At 50.9% G+C, this 24,567-nt stretch overlaps 1 protein-coding gene across 4 annotated transcripts in view; it reads left to right on the top strand.

The window, feature by feature from the left end:
- The window catches only part of SLC6A9 (solute carrier family 6 member 9), a 319,069-nt gene extending 294,922 nt beyond the window's left edge, over positions 1-24,147 (top strand). For all 4 annotated transcript variants that reach the window (XM_077276148.1, XM_077276149.1, XM_077276151.1 and 1 more), the window contains 6 exons: positions 6,367-6,604; positions 6,688-6,822; positions 6,909-7,008; positions 18,830-18,930; positions 20,337-20,507; positions 20,587-24,147. In XM_077276148.1, coding sequence (XP_077132263.1) covers positions 6,367-6,604; positions 6,688-6,822; positions 6,909-7,008; positions 18,830-18,930; positions 20,337-20,507; positions 20,587-20,781 — 940 coding nt within the window. In that variant the 3' untranslated portion in view covers positions 20,782-24,147. The remainder of the gene's footprint in view (positions 1-6,366; positions 6,605-6,687; positions 6,823-6,908; positions 7,009-18,829; positions 18,931-20,336; positions 20,508-20,586) is intronic.
- The last annotated feature ends 420 nt before the right edge of the window (positions 24,148-24,567 follow it).

The following is a 24,567-nucleotide window of genomic DNA, read 5'->3' as shown; positions in this document are numbered from 1 at the left end:
TGCCTTTTGTCTGTGGGGCTGTATGATGTGAGACAGTGTGTGCAGCTGAGGATTGCCTTTTATCTGTGGGACTGCATGCTGTGAGACAGGGTGTGCAGCTGCAGATTGTTTTTTGTCTGTGGAACTCCATGATGTGAGACGGGGTGTGCAGCTGCAGATTGTTTTTTGTCTGTGGAACTCCATGATGTGAGACGGGGTGTGCAGCTGCAGATTGTCTTCTGTCTGTGGGGCTGTATGATGTGAAATGGGGTGTGCAGCTGCAGATTGCCTTTTGTCTGTGGGACTACATGCTGTAAGACGGGGTGTGCAGCTGCAGATTGCCTTTTGTCTTTGGGGCTGTTTCATGTGAGACGGGGTGTGCAGCTGCAGATTGCCTTTTGTCTTTGGGGCTGTATGATGTGAGACCGGGTGTGCAGCTGCAGATTGTCTTCTGTCTGTGGGGCTGCATTCTGTGAGATGGGGTGTGCAACTGCAGATTGTCTTGTGTCTGTGGTACTGCATGCTGTGAGATGGGGTGTGCAGCTGAGGATTGCCATTTGTCTGTGGGACTGCATGCTGTGGGATTGGGGTGTGCAGCTGCAGATTGCCTTTTGTCTGTGGGACCAGAGGTGTATCTAGGGTTTCTGGCACCCGGGGCAAGAATTCATTTTGGCGCCCCCCCCCCCCCCCCAATCAAGGACATATGTGATTTTCACACTTAGTCATGTACCCACGAGCTCCTCTCCCTAATGCTCTCAAAGATCAGTGAAAAACAGAGAAGCAGAAGAGAAGCTCAGTGTCACAGGACCATAAGTGTGAAAGTCGCATGTGAGTGAAGTGTCCATGTGACGACTACTGGAACCTGCAGAGCTGATTCCTGACATCGCAAACTTCTGAATTCTCACAACGAATGCACTGCACACTTTTAGGATTCTCCCTTGCCGGTGGACAGTCATGTCAGCACAAGCATGTGATTTGTATCCTTCTGGCAACATTCCGACTAGACGTGCCCGGCCTCGCTCAGTTAATTTTCATTGAGTGAGGCCACACATGTCTAGTCAGCACGTGACCACATGTATGTAAATTGCCAGCACCAGAGAATCCTGACAGTGTGCAGTGCGCACTGTGAGAACTCAGAAGTCTGCAGTCACAAAGAATGACTGCAGACTCAATATAAACCTGGACATCCCCTTTAATGCTCCTAACATAAATAAAAACATGAGTTAGTCAGTATCACAAATAACATTTACATCCAGGTACCTTATAGATGACGTCGCCTCTGGAGTCGTTCTCCTTCTTTTCTTCATCTTGTCCAGACCCCATGATGAGTTTTCTCATCCACAGACGTCTCTGCAGACCTCCATCTTCTCCGCTCTTTTGCAGAAAATCTCCACATGATGCCCTTAAAGATACAAGTGTCATTAAAGTGCTCCTGAATAAAAAATTGCCCCATCCCCAAATTCTCCCCACGCATAATAAATCCCCCTATCCCCACTGAAATTGTCCACACACATATTATTGTCCTCTACCCCACCCCATGATTGCTCTCTTCACCACCTCCATCATTGCCTTCTCCGTCACGCCCATCATTGCCCATTTCGCCACCTCCAGCATTTCCTCCCCCCAATCCCATCATTGCCCTTTTCACCACATCCATTGTTTCCTCCTCCCCCACCATCCCCATCTTTGCCCATTCCACCACTTCCATCATTTCCTCCTCTACCACCATCCCCATCATTGTCCATTCCACCACTTCCATCATTTCCTCCTCCCCCACCATCCCCATCATTGCTCTCTCCCCATCAGCCCCATCATTGCCCTCTCCTCCCCCACCATCCCCATCATTGCTCTCTCCAAGTCAGCCCCATCATTGCCCTCTCCTCCCCCACCATCCCCATCATTGCTCTCTCCCCGTCAGCCCCATCATTGCCCTCTCCTCCCCCACCATTGCTCTCTCCCCGTCAGCCCCATCATTGCCCTCTCCTCCCCCACCATCCCCATCATTGCTCTCTCCCCATCAGCACCATCATTGCCCTCTCCTCCCCCACCATTGCTCTCTCCCCGTCAGCCCCATCATTGCCCTCTCCTCCCCCACCATCCCCATCATTGCTCTCTCCCCGTCAGCCCCATCATTGCCCTCTCCTCCCCCACCATCCCCATCATTGCTCTCTCCCCATCAGCTCCATCATTGCCCTCTCCTCCCCCACCATTGCTCTCTCCCCGTCAGCCCCATCATTGCCCTCTCCTCTTCCACCATCCCCATCATTGCTCTCTCCCGTCAGCCCCCTCATTGCCCTCTCCTCCTCCATCATCCCCATCATTGCCCTCTCTCCGTCAGCCCCATCATTGTCCTCTCCTCCCCCACCATCCCCATCATTGCCCTCTCCTCCCCCTACAGACACACTCACCATTTACTTTTCTGCACATTCCCCTGCAGCGCACCACACACACACACACACACACACACACACACACACACACTCTCCTCTCACCTCTCCTCGCGCTCTGCCGCAGCATCTCCATCGCCTTCCTGACACAGCCGGCCGCTGAATGATGATGTCATCCAGCGGCGCGTCTGTGTGAGAGGAAGTGCGGGCAGGAAGACAGATCGCTGCAGCTCCGCTGCTATTTTGTCTTGTAGGCAGCGGAGCTGCTGGGATTTTTCCCTGCCCGCCGCAGCCACCCTGCAGGGGCACCCCGCAACCTGCACACATGTTGGGAGCCGGTGGTCTGCAGCTTCTCTGTGCCGGCTGTCAGCTTGACAGTCGGCACAGAGAACAGCTGACTCCCAAACCAGGGGCAGCAGAATGCAGCCACCGGGGGAGACACTGCGGACCGCCACATTAGGCGGCCTGACTGCGCCCCCCTGCCGGCTGCGCCCGGGGCACATGCCCCGGCTGCCCCCCAGATACGCCACTGTGTGGGACTGCATGCTGTGAGACCGGGTGTGCAGCTGCAGATTGCCTTTTGTCTGTTGGACTGCATGCTGTGAGACAGGGTGTGCAGCTGCAGATTGCCTTTTGTCTGTGGGACTGTATGATGTGAGATGGGGGTGTGCAGCTGCATATTGCCTTTTGTCTGTGGGACTGTATGATGTGAGATGGGGGTGTGCCGCTGCAGATTGCCTTTTGTCTGTTGGACTGCATGCTGTGAGACAGGGTGTGCAGCTGCAGATTGCCTTTTGTCTGTGGGACTGTATGATGTGAGATGGGGGTGTGCAGCTGCATATTGCCTTTTGTCTGTGGGACTGTATGATGTGAGATGGGGGTGTGCAGCTGCAGATTGCCTTCTGTCTGTGGGACTGTATGATGTGAGATGGGGGTGTGCAGCTGCATATTGCCTTTTGTCTGTGGGACTGTATGATGTGAGATGGGGGTGTGCCGCTGCAGATTGCCTTTTGTCTGTTGGACTGCATGCTGTGAGACAGGGTGTGCAGCTGCAGATTGCCTTTTGTCTGTGGGACTGTATGATGTGAGATGGTGGTGTGCAGCTGTAGATTGTCTTCTGTCTGTGGGGCTGTATGATGTGAGACAGGGTGTGCAGCTGAGCATTGCCTTTTGTCTATGGGACTGCGTGCTGTGAGATGGGGGGGTGCAGCTGCAGATTGCCTTTTATCTGTGGGACTGCATGATGTGAGATGGGGGTGTGCAGCTGCAGATTGTCTTCTGTCTGTGGGACTGTATGATGTGAGATGGGGGTGTGCAGCTGCATATTGCCTTTTGTCTGTGGGACTGTATGATGTGAGATGGGGGTGTGCCGCTGCAGATTGCCTTTTGTCTGTTGGACTGCATGCTGTGAGACAGGGTGTGCAGCTGCAGATTGCCTTTTGTCTGTGGGACTGTATGATGTGAGATGGTGGTGTGCAGCTGTAGATTGTCTTCTGTCTGTGGGGCTGTATGATGTGAGACAGGGTGTGCAGCTGAGCATTGCCTTTTGTCTATGGGACTGCGTGCTGTGAGATGGGGGGGTGCAGCTGCAGATTGCCTTTTATCTGTGGGACTGCATGATGTGAGATGGGGGTGTGCAGCTGCAGATTGTCTTCTGTCTGTGGGACTGTATGATGTGAGATGGGGGTGTGCCGCTGCAGATTGCCTTTTGTCTGTTGGACTGCATGCTGTGAGACAGGGTGTGCAGCTGAGCATTGCCTTTTGTCTGTGGGACTGCGTGCTGTGAGATGGGGGGGTGCAGCTGTAGATTGTCTTTTATCTGTGGGACTGCATGATGTGAGATGGGGGGTGTGCAGCTGCAGACTGTCTTCTGTCTGTGGGACTGTATGATGTGAGATGGGGGTGTGCAGCTGCATATTGCCTTTTGTCTGTGGGACTGCATGATGTGAGATGGGGGTGTGCAGCTGCATATTGCCTTTTGTCTGTGGGACTGTATGATGTGAGATGGGGGTGTGCAGCTGCAGATTGCCTTTTGTCTGTGGGACTGCATGCTGTGAGATGGGGTGTGCAGCTGCATATTGCCTTTTGTCTGTGGGACTGTATGATGTGAGATGGGGGTGTGCAGCTGCATATTGCCTTTTGTCTGTGGGACTGTATGATGTGAGATGGGGGTGTGCAGCTGCAGATTGCCTTTTGTCTGTGGGACTGCACGCTGTGAGATGGGGTGTGCAGCTGCATATTGCCTTTTGTCTGTGGGACTGTATGATGTGAGATGGGGGTGTGCAGCTGTAGATTGTCTTCTGTCTGTGGGGCTGTATGATGTGAGACAGGGTGTGCAGCTGAGGATTGCCTTTTGTCTGTGGGACTGCGTGCTGTGAGATGGGGGTGTGCAGCTGCAGATTGCCTTTTATCTGTGGGACTGCATGATGTGAGATGGGGGGGTGTAGCTGCAGATTGTCTTCTGTCTGTGGGGCTGTATGATGTGAGACAGGGTGTGCAGCTGAGGATTGCCTTTTGTCTGTGGGACTGCGTGCTGTGAGATGGGGGGGTGCAGCTGCAGATTGCCTTTTATCTGTGGGACTGCATGATGTGAGATGGGGGTGTGCAGCTGCAGATTGTCTTCTGTCTGTGGGGCTGCATGCTGTGACAGAGATAGAGCTACATCTTTTCTCTCTGTGTTCGTGAAATTACATTCAGTGATAGTGGAGGGGGATGTAGTGGCAGCTACAGTCTCAGCATTTGATGGTTAAGATTCTATAAAAATGGAGGGCATGCAGCTGCAGATTCTCTATTCTTGTGTGTCGAGGTTCATGCTTGAGAAATTAAGTCTATGAGGCCACATGTAAGAGTGAACAGGCTGCAGCTTCTCTCTTTGTAATAGTGCAGTTTCTCTCTCTGTAAGGCCTTGTACAGGAAAAACCAGTACTGACGAGTAGTTCCTCCCTGTGTCTAAGGCTGCATTCTGTGAGAGGGGAGGAGGGGATGCAGCTGCAGCTCCTCTCTGTGTTTGAGGCTGCATGCTGCATGCTGTCAGAGGGGAGGAGGGGGATGCCGCTGCAGCTCCTTTCTGAGGCTGCATGCTGTGAGAGGGGAGGAGGGGATGCCCCTGCAGCTCCTCTCTGTGTCTGAGGCTGCATGCTGTGAGAGGGGAGGAGGGGTTGCAGCTGCAGCTCCTCTGTGTTTGAGGCTGCATGCTGCGAGAGGGGAGGAGGGGGGTGCAGCTGCAGTTCCTCCCTGTGTCTGAGGCTGCATGCTGTGAGAGGGGAGGAGGGGGATGCCGCTGCAGCTCCTTTCTGCAACTGAGGCTGCATGCTGTGAGAGGGGAGGAGGGGATGCCGCTGCAGCTCCTTTCTGCAACTGAGGCTGCATGCTGTGAGAGGGGAGGAGGGGATGCAGCTGCAGTTCCTCCCTGTGTCTGAGGCTGCATGCTGTGAGAGGGGAGGAGGGGGATGCCGCTGCAGCTCCTCTCTGTGTCTGAGGCTGCATGCTGTGAGAGAGGAGGAGAGGATGCAGATGCAGCTCCTCTCTGTGTCTGAGGCCGCATGCTGTGACAGGGGAGGAGGGGATGCAGCTGCAGCTCCTTTCTATGTCTGAGGCTGCATGCTGTGAGAGGAGGAGGGGATGCAGAGGCAGCTCCTCTCTGTGTCTGAGGCAGCATGCTGTCACAGGGGAGGAGGGAATGCGGCTCCTCTCTGTTTCTGAGGCTGCATTCTGTGACAGGGGAGGAGGGGATGCAGATGCAGCTCCTCTCTGTGTCTGAGGCCGCATGCTGTGACAGGGGAGGAGGGGATGCAGCTGCAGCTCCTTTCTATGTCTGAGGCTGCATGCTGTGAGAGGGGAGGAGGTGACTTTATCTGATGTGCACAGTGTTACGTCTGGTGGAGGACACCTGAGTAACGCAGCTGTGTGGGGGTCCTGATGTTCTTCCGCAGCTGCAGGTTCTTGTTAGGATTGCTGTGCTTCATAACGTCATCTCCCCTCCCTCACTTTCTTTTTCCAGGGATAGTATCATTATCAGCATCACTAACTGTGCCACCAGCGTCTATGCTGGATTCGTCATCTTCTCCATCCTGGGCTTCATGGCGAATCACCTGGGGGTAGATGTCTCCAAAGTGGCCGACCACGGGCCTGGCCTGGCATTTGTAGCGTATCCGGAAGCTCTGACCCTGCTGCCAATCTCCCCTCTGTGGTCCATACTGTTCTTCTTCATGCTTATCCTCCTGGGACTCGGGACGCAGGTAATCGCCTAGTGAGAATGGCTTCACCTGGCGCTCGCGGTGGCTCTGCTCATTAACAGTCTCCTGGCCTCTGTCGCCTTCAGTTCTGTCTGCTGGAAACTCTGGTCACCGCCATCGTGGACGAGATTGGAAACAACTGGATCATCCGCTGGAAGACGGTAGTGACGCTGGGGGTGGCCGTGGTTGGTTTCCTGCTGGGAATCCCACTGACCACTCAGGTGAGCGCTTCGGCTGTTGTACTGTGCTGGCTGATGGGTAGTATAGTGATGATGAGTATTCAGTGACGGCTGCTTCCTCCCTCCAGGCCGGCATCTACTGGCTGCTGCTGATGGATAATTACGCCGCCAGCTTCTCCCTGGTCATCATCTCCTGCATCATGTGCGTCACCATCATGTACATATACGGTGAGTGCCGAAAGCGGCATGTCCTCCCAAGTCACACTTACTGGGTATATCCTATATGCCAGCACTGGGGGTCCCATGGCTGCTCCCACGGATCTCCGTCAGTCCTATGGACAGTACATGTGTAACCACAGGGACCCCTGTACTTTTCAGCTGAGACCCCCAGTGTGGTACTGTGCAGCAGTGATAAATGCCGCCACCAAACTCTCCAAGCTCTTACCACAATAAAACAGAACATGTATTAAAATGTCCAGTGAAAGGTCCACAATGTTCATGGTTGTCAGGAAGATTTGAATGATTTTTCCATTATGCTGTGGGACCAACTCCTGCTGGCAGCCCCCTCTTTCTCTTCCTTTGTGAATTTACACTCCCTCTCCCTTCAACCAAATGGTCATTGGAAAGTGAGTTTTATAGCTGTGCCAGCTCAATGTGTTCTTTCCCTCCAAAAACCTTTTTGTCTTATAAGGCAGACACAAAATCAAATTCCAGGACACACATTAATCCTAGAAACATGAAAATTGGATTTCCAGGTTCTGTGCACGTGGGCGACGCATGGCAGCGTTTTGTGGCCTCTAGGGCCATCAGAAACCTGGGAAATGAATTTCTGCCCACCAGCAAATCACAGGCATTCCGTGTTTAGTCTCAAAAGAACATTAAAACCGCAGGGGAAAATATAATGCCAATATCGTTGGCCTGTGAGCTTCCATGCCAGAGATATGGAGTATAGGAGTTTTTGATAATTTTCCAAAAGAGGTGTACCTCCTTGAAAACAGCCGACAAGCGAGGTAACAAAAAGGAGGAGTCTCGGGTTTGTGGGTAAACCATAAAACAGGAACATCCGTTTTAGGATTCATTCAGACCCGGAGAGACAGCGAACATCCGTGCTGTGGACTGAATCTTTTCTTTGGGAACTCTCCTCCCATTTATCGACACGTCATACCTGTGACTGAGATTTAGTAAGTTTCATATTTTCATCCCCTTCATTTTCTAACTGTTTGTGCATACTGGTGTCTTGTCTCATTTGTAATATCTTTTGTATTTTTGTAATCACTGCCTACTTTTCCTGGAGTAAACTTATAAATTTCCTAGCTTCATTCTTTTTCTCTATGATCGAACCGACACGTACTGCGTGCAAATTCACACTATCTGGGGTTGCTTTCTGACCCGATATAGGCGTGGTAACGGACCAGCTTATATCTAACGAGGAACCGACGGCAGCATCGCGTTCTGGTGTTATTGGCGGATCCTGGCAGTGATGGACGGAGGTTTATATATGTACTTCCAGCCTGAGTCTGGGGATATATATATACCGCCCTCACTGCAGAGTGCTCCAATATCCAGAACGCGGCAGGGCAGCCTCTCCAGTGACTATTTAGCCTAGGTGAAGTTCCCTGACTGACCTGAGGGCAAGGGGGTGCCAGAGAGCTGCAACTTTCATAAACTACAAAAGTAAAAAAGGTTCTCATGACTGTAGTGAAATATGTATAAATATACATGTGAGCAGTGAACTATGTATAGGTTTATTGTGTGACTAGTAATAATTTAACATCTGTCCTGACAGCTGCAGGTCTCACCCAGGTGTAATATGTATTTTCCTGAGACAGCAGACTTCTCCAATCTTGCCAGGGGGCCTAGTTAGGACCAGGAAAGAGAGGAAGCGCTTCACACCTTCGGCCCTTTGGAAGAGAGATGTCAATTACAGCCTGACACCATCTATCTGTGGGAAACTTTACACAAAGGATCTCAGAGAAAATAATATATTCATTGGGGGCGCTGCCGTGGTCCAATAAAAAACAAGCAATTAGAATATCAACTTGAGGAGCTGGTCTAGAAATCTGACCTCCAGGGTGACCCTATAAATTAGGCTTGTATACATTCAAAATTGTTCACATGTGAGGGCAGCCTGGGAAACTGATGTGTTCCAGTCCATATTCACCCCCCTCAGGGAGCAGAAGCAGACTACAAGTTAGCTACTTCTGTAAGTTTTCTCCTGTTTACTTTATACTGTTTTGCATAGTTGTATGTCTTTTTATTACCATATTTTTGTACCTTTTTCTTTACTGTAAGCACTGTACTTTTGTATTAAAGCTTAAAACTTTAACAGTTGAACCTTGTATGTTCTAAAAAATCCATAGCCTTAAAGTGTTTGACCCTTATGAGTGGTAGACAGTATTAGTAATATTTCCGGGACTCATCACTCGTGTATTCGGTGAGTGGTGGCAGCGTGTATGAGCGGGTGTGTGGCCTGGGTCGATGTGTGATTTATGCTCCCATTACAGCATAGGACAGAGATTGAATGCTGGACTGAGAGTGGGGAGATAGATTAACCCTTGCAGGCACAACCCCAAGTGACGTGCTGAGAGTAGGCACGTGACAAATTAGTGACAGCACGGAGTGGGATCCGTGACAATTGGTGGCAGAGCAGTGGGATAGAATTATTTCTATTAGGGCATTAGTGCATGGTTTAAGCAATTATTCCCTGTATTAAAGAATTGGTATCCTTGCGAGGAGTGAACCAGTTCTACAAGGTTCAACTCAGTGCTTACTTAGACATACTTGCAAACAGTGTCCCCTCCCCGTTTTTCTTTTCTATCTTTTATTTGGCAAAGGCTGTTCATCGATATGGCAGCACAGTACGAGAAGCTGAGCAAAAAGGCTCGGACCGACCTCTGTGAGCAGAGAGGAATAGAGACGGCTGACAGATCCATGGAGATGCTGATACGCGCCTTGGTTGACCAGGACATAGAGCAAAGTGCTGGAACATCTGGGCAAGGAGAGAGCCCACCTCAGAGACCCAGCAATGCCAGCTCTTGCACCGGAGATACCTGATGGAAATGCCAGTGCTGAGGAGCCTATGGACTGTACTTTACAAATGGACTTACAACAGCTGGGAACAAGTGTTCCCAATCTGCGCATGCAGCTTATTCTACAGTACCGACAGGCTGCAGAACGCCGGGACCGGGCCGAGAGAGGCTGCAGAACGCCAGGCTAAGGCTGGTTTCACACCTGCGTTTTGATCTGCAGCGTTTTTACCGAAAAAAACACATGCGTTTTTTCCCCCTATGTTTAACATTAACATTGCAGAAATGCAACATGTAGTAATTTTCAGAGGCCTTTTTTTGCCGCAAAAAACCGCATGCGTTCATTTGCGTTTGATTTTCGGCAAAAAATAAATTGATGTCTATGGAAACGCATGCGTTTTTGCGTACATGCGTTTGCTTGCGTTTTAAACTCATGCGTTTTTATAGAAAAAAACAAGAATACACCCTGATAAGCCACTCCCCACCATCAGGGTGATAAAGGGATCCTAACCCTAACCCTAGGGATCCTAACCTTAACCCTACCCCTAACCCTAACAATATGACAGTGAATACTCTCCGAGTTTATATTTTTAGTACTCTATAGCAATAACTTATATCTTGGGTTGTCTACATTGAACAAAGCTTTTTATTAGAAGAATGTCCTGGTCTCCAGGTCAACATAATAGCCAATCCCTATGGATCCCTAGGGTTAGGGGTAGGGTTAGGGTGTGGATCCCTAGGGTTAGGGGTAGGGGTAGAGTTAGGGGTAGGGTTAGGGTTAGGGTTTGGATCCCTAGGGTTAGGGGTAGGGTTAGGGTTTGGATCCCTTTATCACCTTGATGGTGGGGGGTGGCTTATCAGTGACCTGGTGACCAGGACATTCTTCTAATAAAAAGCTACTCCTAATCCTAACCCTAGGGATCCAAACCCTAACCCTACCCCTAAACCTAACCCTAACCCTAGGGATCCTAACCCTAACCCTAGCTAATTCTAGTAATAGTGGGTTTTCTAGTTGATTTTGATGATTGGCAGCTGTCACACACTTCTCAGCATGCGTTTCAAAAATGCAAACGCAGGAAAAAACGCATGTAAACGCGTCAAAACGCCGCATTTTTTTTACTGCATGCAAAAACGCATGCGTCTAAAAAACGCAGCGTTTGCACGCGTTTACATGCGTTTTTTCACCACCTGCGTTTTTTTTTACAAACGCTGCAGATCAAAACGCAAGTGTGAAACCAGCCTAAGAGAGAGGCTGCAGAACGCCAGGAGGAGAGAGCTTTCCAGCTTCAGATGGCTCAAATAGAGAGGGGTATCAGTCCTCAGATAACCCCCTCCCAGGACATAAATCTAAGGAGACCACGTCTGGGAAAACTTCCCTGTGATGGAGAAAGATACGGACTTAAATACTTTCCTTCGGGGGTTTGAAAAAACCTGCAGGCAATACCATCTGCCCCATGAGCAGTGGGCACAGTATCTAACCCCAGGGTTGAGAGGCAAAGCCCTGGAAGTTTTTGCTGGCCTCCCACCAGACCTAGATGGGAGCTATGAGGCCATAAAAGAGGCCCTGATCAGGAAATACAACCTAACACCAGAAGTGTATCGGAGAAAGTTCCGGAACTTACAACGTGGATCAACTGATTGCTATGCAGATGTTGTGAGGACCACGCTCCATCAATGGATTAGGGGACTTTCTGTTAACAGTTTTGAGGACTTAACGGATCTTATGGTCAAGGATCAATTTCTTCACATGTGCCCCACGGATGTACGATAATTTGTGTGTGATCGGGAGCCACAAACTGCGAATCAGGCTGCAAGGATTGCGGACTGCTATGTGGCTAATAGGATGCCTGAGGTGCGGAAGCCATCAGGATTCAGCTGGAGGGAAGGTAAGCCAAATGGGGACCCTTCTCCCTCTGCCGGCCGATCACCAGTGCTGTCCAAGCCCACCTCCTATGGGGTCCCGGGGAACAGACATTCTCTAGGCGATGCACGCCGATGCTTCTCGTGCAACAAAGTGGGACATGTTAACGCTGTCTACCCTGATAGGGAGAAACGCCCAACCACAACCACAAAGCTGTCTGTGTCCCCACCGTCTGTCCTCTTTGTGGCCGGCTCTGATGTGAGGGCTAATGAGAACTGTCAATCTGTCAATGTTGGCAATAAAGTCACCATTGGTCTCAGGGACACTGGGGCAGAGGTGACCCTGGTGCGTCCAGCCATGATAACCCCTGCCGATATCATACCAGGAAGGACTATGTCTATAACCGGGATTGGAGGGGTCAGTCCTGCCGTGCCCATGGCCCGTGTGTACCTGGACTGGGGAGCAGGGAAAGGATTGAGAGAAGTGGGAGTTTCAGAGGCTATTCCCACCAATGTGTTGCTAGGCACGGACCTGAGGAGGATGGTGTCCCACTATGTTCCTCCCTTGCAAATAAATGCTGCAGAGAAGGTGGAAGCAAGTGACCCACCTGAGATCCCGTGCGAGGAGGGAAAATGTCCCAATGCACAGGGCTGTACATATGTGGCAGCTGTGCCCCGGAGTCAGGCTACAGCTCAGACTCAACCCCAGAGATTTGAGGATGAGTCTCAGACAGAACTGCCAGAACAGGAGGCCCATACTGTGGCCCCGGAGCCTTCTCACATGGCAGACCCACCAAGGTCCCTAATAACAGACACTGAAGACCCAGCTTCAAACCAGGGCCTGGCAGTCACACTAGGCCAGGACCTGCAGGCTGACCGTCAGAGCTTCCAGGAGGCCCAGTCTTGCAGATGTCAGTCTCGAGGAGCTCAGATGTCTTGCAGACCGACCCCCTGCTGCTCCTGACAAAGAGAGAATATACTAGGACCAGGGCAGACTGTATAAAGAGACACTCCTCACGGATACTACAGAATCTTGGGACTATGAAAGGCGGCTGATCGTCCCTTATCCATTTAGGGAACAATTATTGAGAATTGCTCATGAAATTCCTCTGGCCGGACACCTTAGAATACAGAAGACTAAAGCTCTCCTGACACATAACTTCTATTGGCCCAAGATGGGGACAGATATTGCCAATTACTGTCGATCATGTGTAGTTTGTCAGAAAGTTGGAAAGTCCGGGAATATACAGAAAGCTCTATTGATACCACTGCCTGTGATCGATGAGCCTTTCCAGCGAGTGGCTGTGGATATCATAGGGCCACTTGCAATCCCTAGCAGCTCTGGCAAAAAGTACATCCTTACAGTGGTGAACTATGCTACACGATTCCAGGAAGCTGTGCCACTGTCCTCCATCCGAGCAGACAAAGTGGCGGATGCTTTACTGACTGTTCTCTCGTGTGGGTTTCCCCAGGGAAATGTTAACGATCAGGAAACCCAGAGACTGGGAGCGGTACCTCCCCTTCTGTTGTTTGCCTACAGAGACGTACCCCAGGTGTCTACTGGATTCTCCCCCTTTGAACTGGTTTATGGGAGGTGGGTCAGGGTCCACTTGATTTGATTAAGGACTGTTGGGAAGACGACCCCAAAACTACGGGAGTCTCAGTGGTTGAATATGTACTGGGGCTCAGAGAGAGAATGCAAAAACTGAGCAACCTGGCCCATGAGAACGTGACCCAGGCCCAAATCAACCAGGTCTGGTACGACCGTAATGCCAGACTGAGGGCCTATGAGGAGGCACAGAAGGTTTGGGTGTTGGTCCCTATGTTACAGAATAAATTACAGGCCGCATGGGAGGGACCATACACTACACAAGGGGCTAAATGATGTTAATTATGTGGTGACACTAGATGAGCATGCAAAGCGTCAGAAAGTATTTTCATGTAAATATGCTGAAGGCTCATCATTACAGGGAGACCTGTATCTTACCTGTCTGTAGCCTGCCTGAAGAGGGGGAGGCTGATCTGTTACTGGATGTGGGGGCCGGGACTCAGTACATGGAGTCCCTGGAGTCAGCAGAACTTAACCCAATTCTGTACCTAAGCAGGAAACCCCAGCCCAGAGAAGTTGCTTATGCCACAATTGAGAAGGAATGTCTGGCAATTGTGTGGGCTCTGCAGAAGCTGCAACCATACCTCTATGGGTGCAACTTCACCGTGATCACAGATCATAACCCACTGAGTTGGCTCAACAGAGTAATTGGGGACAACGGGAAATTGCTTAGATGGAGTCTGATATTACAACAATATGATTTCACAATTCAGCATATGAAGGGAGTTGATCATGGCAATGCTGATGGCCTATCTTGCCAAGGTGGGGCGGAACCAGATACATGCTCGGGAGCTGACCTGTAAGTCAACTCCCATGCACGTTCATAAGGAGGGAGCTGTAGTGAAATATGTATAAATATACATGTGTGCAGTGAACTATGTATAGGTTTATTGTGTGACTAGTAATAATTTAACATCTGTCCTGAAGGCTGCAGGTCTCACCCAGGTGTTAATATGTGTTTTCCTGAGACAGCAGACTTCTATTTCCAATCTCGCCAGGGAGCCTAGCTAGGACCAGGACAGAGAGGAAGCGCTTCACACCTTCGGCCCTTTGGAAGAGAGATGTCAATTACAGCCTGACACTATCTATCTGTGGGAAGCTTTACACAAAGGATCTCAGAGAAAATAATATATTCATTGGGGGCGCACCGTGGTCCAATCAAAAACAAGCAATTAGAATATCAACTTGAGGGGCTAGTCTAGAAATCTGACCTCCAGGGTAACCCTTTAAATTAGGCTTGTATACGTTCAAAATAGTTCACATGTGAGGGCAGCCTGGGAAGCTGATGTGTTCCAGTCCATATTCACCCCCCTCAGGGAGCAGAAGCAGACTACAAGTTAGCTATTTTTGTAAGTTTTCTCCTGTTTATTTTGTACTGTTTTGCATAGTTGTATGTCTTTTTATTACCATATTTTTGTATCTTTTTTTTTACTGTAAGCACTGTACTTTTGTATTAAAGCTTAAAACTTTTACAGTTGAACCTTGTATGTTCTAAAGAATCCATAGACGAAGGTGCGTGAGCCTTATGAGTGGTAGGCAGTATTAGTAATATTTCCGGAACACATCACCCGTGTATTCGGTGAGTGGTGGCAGCGTGTATGAGCGGGTGTGTGGCCTGTGTCGGTGTGTGATTTATGCTCCCAATGAATGCTGATCTGAGAGTGGGGAGATAGATTAACCCTTGCAGGCACAACCCCAAGTCATGTGCTCAGAGCGGGCACGTGACGAATTAGTGACAGCACGGAGAGGGATCCGTGGCAATGATAAATTGGTGGCAGAGCGGTGGGATCATAGAAAACTTGCACGGTTCTGGCGAGGACCCTGTCTCAGTGTTTATTAGATCTGAGACAATACTGTATGTGTAGCAGTTACATCCTCCCCTTTTTTTTTCGTGTTTCTGTCCTATCTTTTATTTGGCAATTATGGCTGCGATGGGAGAGTTCTGGTACACCCAGCAGGAAAAGGAGACTATTGTTGGAATTTGTACTATCAAAGGCATTGACACCCTTGGCAAAAACAAAGAAGAAATGATCACTGAACTGGAGCAACTTGAAGCAGAGCAAGCCAGTCCCCAGAGCTCAGTGGAGACATGGGTCAGCCAAAGTATGGACAATAGTGCTCCAGGGGTCCCGCCTGTAGATGCAAGCCACATCAGCAACCAGAGTAAAATGGACCTCCTCCTGCAGAAAGCCTTGGAGCAACTCCCCGCAGACAATCGTGAGGGACGTCTCCAGCTGATTTAGCAACACCAAGACTGACAAGCCCAGGCCGAGCGGGAGCGGGAAGAGCGACAGGCCCAGTGGGAAGAGAGACAGTAACAGCTGGAGTTAGCCCGAATCCAGGGACAGAGATCTTCCCAGAACAGCAGTGAGTACAGCAATGCTCATTTCTTTAAACCCCATCTCAAGCATTTTCCTGTGATGGACAAGGATGCAGACTTGGACATATTTCTGCGGGGGTTTGAAAAAGCCCGTAGATAGTACCTGCTGCCTGAGGACCAATGGGCCCGATATTTAACTCCAGGGCTCAGAGGAAAAGCTCTGGAGGCGTTTGCTTCTATCCCTCAAGACCAAAATGGAGACTATGAGGTCATTAAGCAGGTCCTGATAAAAAAAAAAGTACCAGCTGGCTCATGAGGTCTACCGTAAAAAGTTCCGGAACCTCCAACGTGGACCACACGACAGCTACCCCAATGTGGTGCATGGGCTCAGAACCCACTTTGAGCAGTGGTTCCAAGGACTGTCAGTGACCGTCTTCGAGCAGCTAAAGGATCTGATGGTGAAAGACCAGTTCCTATATCTTTGTCCAGCTGAGGTGCGACACTTCGTGATGGAGCGGGAGCCAAAAGAGGCGGATAAAGCAGTGCAGATTGCCGACACCTACGAGGCCAATCATAAACAGAAGGTGCAGAAGCCGGTCACCGCCTGCTGGAAAGGGGATAAGCCATCGACCACCATCCCTGCCCCTGCCAGCCGACCCTCCAGAGGCCTTGTCACCCTTGCCAATGCAAGACCTACATCTTATCCACGTAAGTGTTATTTCTGCAGTCAGACTCTACACCTCAGCGCCACTTGTCCGGAGAAGCAGAAGAAGAGCCCCCCTTCCAAGGCCCCAGGGACTAATGCAGCAGTTCTTTTGTGGGTGGGGTGGTTGGGAGGGCCTGTGAAAATTTGCAGAAGGTCACCGTGGAGGGCACTGTCATTGTAGGCCTCAAGGACATTGTGGCCGAACGAAAACTCATCCAACCTGAACTGGTGTCCCCTGAACAGATTATCCTGGGAAAAACCCTGACTATCACCAGTATTGGGGGTGTCTGCTGTCCCTTGCCAATGGCCCAGGTTTTTACAGATTGCGGTGCCGGGAGCGAGGTGAAGGAAGTGGGAGTGTCCTTAAACCTACCCCCAAACGTTTTGTAATGTTAATGATGTGAATGTCAATGCTTTACCTGATAATGATGATGTATCTGGAGGTACAGGAGAACTCGGCCATGTCACGCTGCAGGGTGATATTGCTGAGGACCCCCTAACAGGAGCAAACGTCAGTGCTAAGGGGATGGGGAGAGGCACGGGAACCATGAAGCAGGGGATGCTGTGCAGCTGACCCGTTTCACAAAGGAAGATGACCTGGCTGATGGTAGCTGCCCCATAATTATCACTGCTCCTGAGATAATAGAGGATGGGGATATAGTACCCATAGCCAGGCAGGCTGATGGGACTATGTTATTTCCCGGGGAGATGGCCTATATAGTCACTGTCACCCACAGAGTGGCCAGAATGCAAGTAACGCCCTGCCTTCTGGACCCTCCTCAGCCAGAGGAATAAATGAACCAGTTACGGACCCAGAGCAGGTCCCAGAGGGTCCACGCAAGGACGGGACTTTAACATCACTTCCGGCTGCCTCAAGCCAGGAGTTCCAGGCTGCTCTGCACTCAGATGCGAGCTTGGAGATGTTGAGGAACCTCGCCGAGATGCCCACCTCCGAGACTGATAATGAGAGGGTATTCTGGGAACAAGGAAGGTTGTATCGGGAGACTGTTCCCTGTAAACCCCAACAGGAGTGGTTGAGGGAAAGACAGCTGGCCGTACCCTACCAATTTAGAGGGGAGTTGTTACAGATTGCCAATGAGATTCCACTCGCTGGACACTTGGGGGTCAGCAAAAGTAAGGCCCGGCTGTCTCACCACTTCTATTGTCCCAAAATGGGAACAGATGTGACAAACTACTGTCGCTCCTGTATCACGTGTCAAAGAGTGGGGAAGTCGGGGCCTGCTGCCAAAGCTCCCCTGATCTCTTTGCCAGTGATGGAGGAGCCTTTCCAGAGGATTACAGTGGACATTGTGGGACCACTGGCCATACCCAGCAGCTCTGGAAAATGTTTCATCCTTACTGTGGTAGACTATGCTACCCGGTATCCAGAGGCCGTGGCTCTATCCTCAATTAGAGCGGATAAGGTGGCGGATGCCCTGTTGGCCATCTTTTCACAGGTAGGATTTCCCAGGGAGATGCTTACCGACCAGAGGACTCAATTCATGTCTCGCATAATGGAGGCTCTCTGTAAGAAAATGCAGGTGCGGCGTCTGGTATCGAGCGCGTATCATCTTAAAACCAATGGTTTGTGTGAGCGATTCAATGGTACCCTCAAACAGATGCTAAAATATAAAAATCTAATGCCAATATCATTGGCCTGTGAGCTTCCAGGCCATAGATATAGAGAGTAGGAGTTTTTGATAATTTTCCAAAAGAGGTGTACCTCCTTGAAACAGCCCATAAAATAGGAGCGTCCATTTTAGGATTCATTCAGACCCGGAGAGACAGCAAACATCCATGCTGTGGACTGAATCTTTTCTTTGGGAGACCTCCTCACCTTTATCGACACATCATACCTGTGACTGTGATTTAGTAAGTTTCATCTTTTCATCCCTTTTATTTTCTGTTTGTACATATTGCATTTTGTCTCTTTTGTAACTTTTGTAAACACTGCCTACTTTTTCTGGAGTAAACTTATAAATTTGCTAGCTTCATTCTTTTGCTCTATGATCGAACCAACACGTTCTTCGTGCAAATTCACACTACCTGCGGTTGGTTTTTGACCCAATATAGGTGTGGTAACGGACCAGCTTATATCTAATGAGGAACTAGTGGCAGCATACCATTCTGGTGTTATTGAGGGATCCTGGTAGTGACCGACAGAGGTTTATATGTAGATCCCCAGCCTGGGACTGGTGATATATATACCGCCCTCACTGCAGAGCGCTCCGAAACCCAGAATGCAGCAGGGCAGCCTCTCCGGCGACTGCTTAGCCTAGGTCCAGTTCTCCGACTGAGCTGAGGGTAAGGGGAGCGCCAGAGAGCTGCAAGTTTCATGAACTAGAAAAGTAAAAGATGTTCTCATGACAATGGTGCAGGTCATGTGACGGGCTGCGGTGTTATATATAGATCATGTGATGGGCTGCCGTGTCATATACAGGTCATGTGGCCGGCTGCGGTGTTATATACAGGTCATGTGGCCGGCTGCGGTATTATATAAATCCTGTCTTCTCTTTTATCTTTTCCAGGACACCAGAATTACTTCAAGGACATAGAGATGATGTTGGGGTTCCCTCCTCCCCTCTTCTTCCAGATCTGCTGGCGATTCTTTTCTCCTGCTATCATATTTGTAAGTTCACCACAGGGCATTATTCACCAGTGTGACATCACAGTCCCGAGCGACCGGAGCACTCCAGTGTGACATCACAGCCCCTAGCGACCGGAGCGCTCCAGTGTGTCATCACAGCCCCGAGCGACCGGAATGCTCCAGTGTGACATCACAGCCCCGAGCGACCGGAATGCTCCAGTGTGACATCACAGCCCCGAGCGACCGGAATGCTCCAGTGTGACATCACAGCCCCGAGCGACCGGAGCGCTCCAGTGTGACAGCATAGCCCCGAGCGACCGGAGCGCTTCAGTGTGACATCACAGCCCCGAGCGACCGGAGTGCTCCAGTGTGACATCACAGTCCCGAGCGACCGGAGCGCTTCAGTGTGACATCACAGCCCCGAGCGACCGGAATGCTCCAGTGTGACAACACAGCCCCGAGCGACCGGAGCGCTTCAGTGTGACATCACAGCCCCGAGCGACCGGAGCACTCCAGTGTGACCTCACAGCCCCGAGTGACCGGAGTGCTCCAGTGTGACATCACAGTCCCGAGCGACCGGAGCGCTTCAGTGTGACATCACAGCCCCGAGCGACCGGAATGCTCCAGTGTCACAACACAGCCCCGAGCGACCGGAGCGCTCCAGTGTGACATCACAGTCCTGAGTGACCAGAGCTCTCCAGTGTAACATACAAAAAAAGTGAAAAAGTCCGCTCACCCGAGTGTGGGCTACTCCACATCCATGTCCGCACGGATAAAGGCTGAACAGCTGGTCCAAGACAATCAGAAAAAAGGTGCAATCCAGCGGGAAACCAAACCTCCAATTAAAATGCAATGTTTATTGATCCATTAATAAAGATATTCATATTGATGTACCAAAAAAAAAGAGAAAATATCTCGCACATTACAGCATAGTGCAGAACTGCAACGTTAACCAACGCGTTTCGACAAACGTCTTAATCACGGCCATGCAGTTGTGCACTATGCTGTAGTGTGTGTGAGATATTTTCTCATTTTTTTGGTACACCAATATGAATATTTTTATTAATGGATCAATAAACATTGCATTTAAATTGAAGATTTGGTTTCCCGCTGGATTGCACCTTTTTTCTCATTCTCCAGTGTAACATCACAGCCCCGAGCGATCGGAGGGCTCCAGTGTTATTTGTGTTACATCTCCAATTGTTTTCACACCATGGGGCCCCACTGACATGGATTTGACATGAGGCCCCTTTCACATTGTTCTTCCCCACGTTAGTGGCTCCGTCTGCACTATTATGTTCAATGGCCCCATCGTTGAATACACCCAAATCCTGATTTGCAGGGCGTTTATACGCAATGTGAAAGGGGCCTTAGAAATGATGATGCATTAACCTGTTCCTCTGGGATAGCCGGAGCTTCGCTGTTAACCCTTCTCTCTCCACTTCCAGTTCATCCTGATTTTCACCGTCATCCAGTATCGGCCGATCTCGTACAATGACTACGTGTACCCGGACTGGGCCATCATGCTGGGCTTCCTAATGGCGCTCTCCTCCGTTATCTGCATCCCGTTGTACGCTGCTTTCAGGATCTGGCGTTCAGAAGGTGACACCTTCCTGCAGGTAGAGTCGACGTCCATGTGATCGTGCAGATGATGGGGGTTCTCCTCCCCAGGTCTCTGACTCCTCTCTTCTCTTCCAGAGGCTGAAGAACTCAGTAAAACCCAACAAGGATTGGGGCCCTGCCCTCTCCGAGCACCGGACAGGCCGCTACGCCCCGAGTGATGGCAGCCCCGAGGCCCAACCCCTGAACCCTGAGAAGCACAAGAAGGAAGAGATTGGCCTGACAATACAAGGCAGCAATGGGCAGGCCCACAGCCAGGACTCGAAGGTGTAACCAGCGGGGCGGAGGGGATGGAGAGAGGCGCTGGTGTGTGGATGACCCTCGTTACCCTCTTCCCCCTACTCCTTCGTGTTTTCATCCAGACCAGTCCTTTCCTCCATTGCCTGGTTCCAACCCGTCACCTCAGAACAGAATAACTACCGGACTCACGGGGAGATGAGAAGCCGTCAGCTGCTGAGCAGAGGGTCGGGGGTCTCCCGTCCTGCTCCCCACACTCGGGACCATCCGGAGGACATTGCTGCTGAGTGGCTCATTGTCTCCGTGGATGAAGGTTGCGCGGGGGAGGAGTAGTTCTTCTAACAATAGTTTACAGAGAGAAAGATTCTTACTCAGATCTGCTAACACCGGGCGGTCGGGGCTCAGATCCCACCTGCACGCTTCCATGGCGCTGGCTCGGACATTTCACTGCGCCAAGGGAAGGACACAAGGAAGGAAGGCGGATATCCTGCTACCGGAGGTGGAATTAGAGGCAGGGTCTACCCCTGATGTCGAGGGGCTACCCAGAGAACTTGTGGCCGCCAGGACGCCGCCATTCGTCGTAGTTGTAAAGTAGCATTGGCGTCTTGTTGAGCTCCATACACTAACAGGACGGCTTCTGCGTCATTAACTCGTTAGCCTCCTCACTAACATGGGATGTGTCCTGTTCCTGGTACCGGCGGTCCCCGTGTCCACACTGTGGTCTGATATATTGTGGTCCGCGCAGCCGTCAGCTGTTCATATCGGGTTGTACTGACATCGTGACGTAACGACATCTGATAGGACGGGGCTCTCAGCATCCTCCATGTAGCCAATTCATGACATGGTTTGGGGTCGTTACTGTCTGGCCTGGCCTCTCACATGGGGTCCGAGTGCCCCCCGAGCCCACCCATATGTTGTATCTGCTGCTGGTGACCTGGTGCAGCCCTGACAACACTGCGCCCATGTCGCTGCCACCAGTGGGGCTACTGCAGACGTATGTGCGTGTCATGGCGTCAGTGTTCCCCGGGAGCAGGTACATATATATATACTCTCCATGCAGCCGTCCTCTTCGTCACTCGGCCTCTGCTCCCACAACGTGAGCGCACAATTAGTCTCACAGCAGTGCAGTAAAGTGTGACGGCACTGTCCAGTCGTGGAGTAGATCTGGTGCCCACGTCTCACGGCCGCCGATAACCCTCAGGATTTAATTAATGGTTGCAACATTTTACCAGAAAAATGGGAATATGATCCGGCAGAGAGGCGGATGAGGCGGCATCTGTCTACTGATACTGTGAAACAAGGTGTTAACATGGAGACGCGAGGGTCCTGGCTACGGTCCTGGCTCAGACTTTACCACTCAATGGGGGATCCGCTTTTCTCCTGACTTTCCTGGAGCGCTGACTTCAGTCTGAAGCAATAAAATCCGGCAGACGTGCACCGCGCCATCAAGACACTGGACGGTTGACATTTCACGGTTTCACTCATCGTGCTAGGACACGTCATGTGACACTGCGCCGCCCCATAGACCAAGCACGTAATGTTTACAGAGGGTCCTGTGCCGCCATCAGCGCTCGGAAAGAAAGCCCCAAACGTAAAACTGCGCTACACAAGAAGCTGTTGTCATGGAGATGGGGATACCTTGTATCTACAGCCCTGCACCAGTCATCTGTGACATCATCACATCCTGCGCGGTGGGCGGGGCCAGTGATAAGCACAAATGCAACAGCGCTGCCGCAGAAGAGAGCAGAAGTATTACACCAGCAGCACAAGGCACCTAGATACTGCAGAGCAGGCATCGGGCCCCTGAGCCGGGGGCCGCAGAGTCCCTGCATCGGGCCCCTGAGCCGGGGGCCGCAGAGTCCCTGCACCGGGCCCCTGAGCATAGGGCCACAGAGTCCCTGCACTAGGCCCGAGCCGGGGGCCGCAGAGTCCCTGCACTAGGCCCGAGCTGGGGGCCGCACAGCCCTTGAGGTGGAAGCCGCAGAGTCCCTGAACTGGGGGCCACAAAGCACCTGGGGCGGGAGCTGTAGAGTCCCTGCATCGGGCCCCTGAGGCGGGAACCGCATTCCCCAATCACTGACTATTCCTGGATTATACCAGAGTGACAGTAATATCGATATTACAGCAGAAGTCGCCCTATGTCGGTGGGGCCCCACTGCTGGGGGCCCGTATTCAGACTGAACATGAAGGAGTTTTCCAGTTTTATGAAAAGCTCTGGACCGTTCTGAAACGCTTTGTGGTAGCCGTCGCTCACCACTTTTAAGATCTCTGCTTGCTGTCTCATCCTGTGTCCAGTGTAGATAGTCTGTTACAATGTATCAGGCTGCTCTGAGGATTGTCTTGGCTGGATACCATTGTAACAGACCCTTAGCTGTGTGAGCAGGAGAAGGCCAGGTCCCATTTTCAGGCTCTGGAGGAGTTCAGCAAAAAGACTCCCAGGACTCTGGTCAAGGGCCGGCAGCCCAAGCCCCTGCGGACCCCCCTCTTCTGAGGAGTAGGCCTGGTGCAAAGTCATGTGTGTTATGCAGCAACGATGGCCTAATCAGAAGGGACGCAGAGGATTCCAGCTGTAGTCCAGGGGCCCAGGATTGCCAACATGGTCGCTAGATCAAGGATCTGCAAATCTTTTAGCTCAACTCTAAAACAGCAATCAGAGATCTTGGAAATGGCGAGAAGTCGAAGCACAAAATCTATTGCAAAGCTGCAGAACATTCTTTATACAGTTATTACGCTTCACTTACAGGGGACTGGACGCTGCCCCTTTAATAATTTTAGCGCAAGCTCTGCTGCAAATTACAACTTGAGACACCATTCAAATGCCAACTCCTCGTGGGTGGAGCTGATGCTCTGGGCGTGGCTGTCAGCGGCCAATTGTTGCACTAGATACATGTTAGTGACTTTTTGCTTTTCTCATTCTTGCAGTGGAGCAGTGCAGTGATATCAGCGCTCAGCTCTGCTGCATCTGTGTGTAGTGGCGCAGTGTCGGGTTATGCACACGAGCAGCGGGTGACGCCGCGTCCTGCATCTTTATTCCGTTACCCTTTTCCCCTCTGAGCTGTCAGATATTAATGCCACTATCCCTCTGCACATGGCCGATGCTATCTATGTGACTGTAGTCTGTAGGGGGAGCGTCTGATGGGAGTTGTAGGTGGTAACGCTCCTCAGTGATGTTCCTCCATTGCACCAAGTAGCGTCGCGTGTTTCCGTGTGACGTGTCGCACGTCCATTGTTCTTCTATGTCTCTGATACTTTTTCATTTTATTCTCACATCCCGACCCCCCACTATAGAGAAGCACAAGGCACCCCAAGAAGAACCGCACTGCCGTCAGGCCCGGGAGTAGACGACGGACACAATGTCCCTGTAGTTTATGACTTCTTAGCAATAAAGAATGGTAGAAACCTCGTCCTGTCACCGCCTCTTCTTTCCAGGGGTCTCTGTCAGTGTTTGGCATCAAAAAGTCACAATTATGTTCAATGACCATTTTGCGCAATAACGTGACGTTTCATTTTCTTACGCTGCTTTCGCCACTGCTTAACGGTGGGTGCAATTCTGGAGACGAGTGAAGAATTGGGACTTCATAATAAGTTGCAAAAAAGCTACAAACTCCTTTATTTGGGGGCGGCGTAAACCGGGGGAGATTAACGGTAAAGATGCACCACTCACATTGCAGCTACAAAGCCAGCTGAAATATCTCTAGTGCCCCCGTGGGAATAATGAGTCTGGTGGGACATCATGTTACATGTATAAAGAAGCAGAGCCCAGGAGTGCCACAGTGGTCCCACAACGCCCACCAGGGCCAGCGTTAGGGAGGTGGGAGAAGA

The sequence above is a fragment of the Ranitomeya variabilis genome, chromosome 8, assembly GCF_051348905.1.
Source record: "Ranitomeya variabilis isolate aRanVar5 chromosome 8, aRanVar5.hap1, whole genome shotgun sequence".
In the NCBI taxonomy this organism is placed as follows: Eukaryota; Metazoa; Chordata; class Amphibia; order Anura; family Dendrobatidae; genus Ranitomeya; species Ranitomeya variabilis.
The sequence above is the reverse complement of the archived record's forward strand: the minus strand, read 5'-3'. Positions and strand labels throughout refer to the sequence as shown.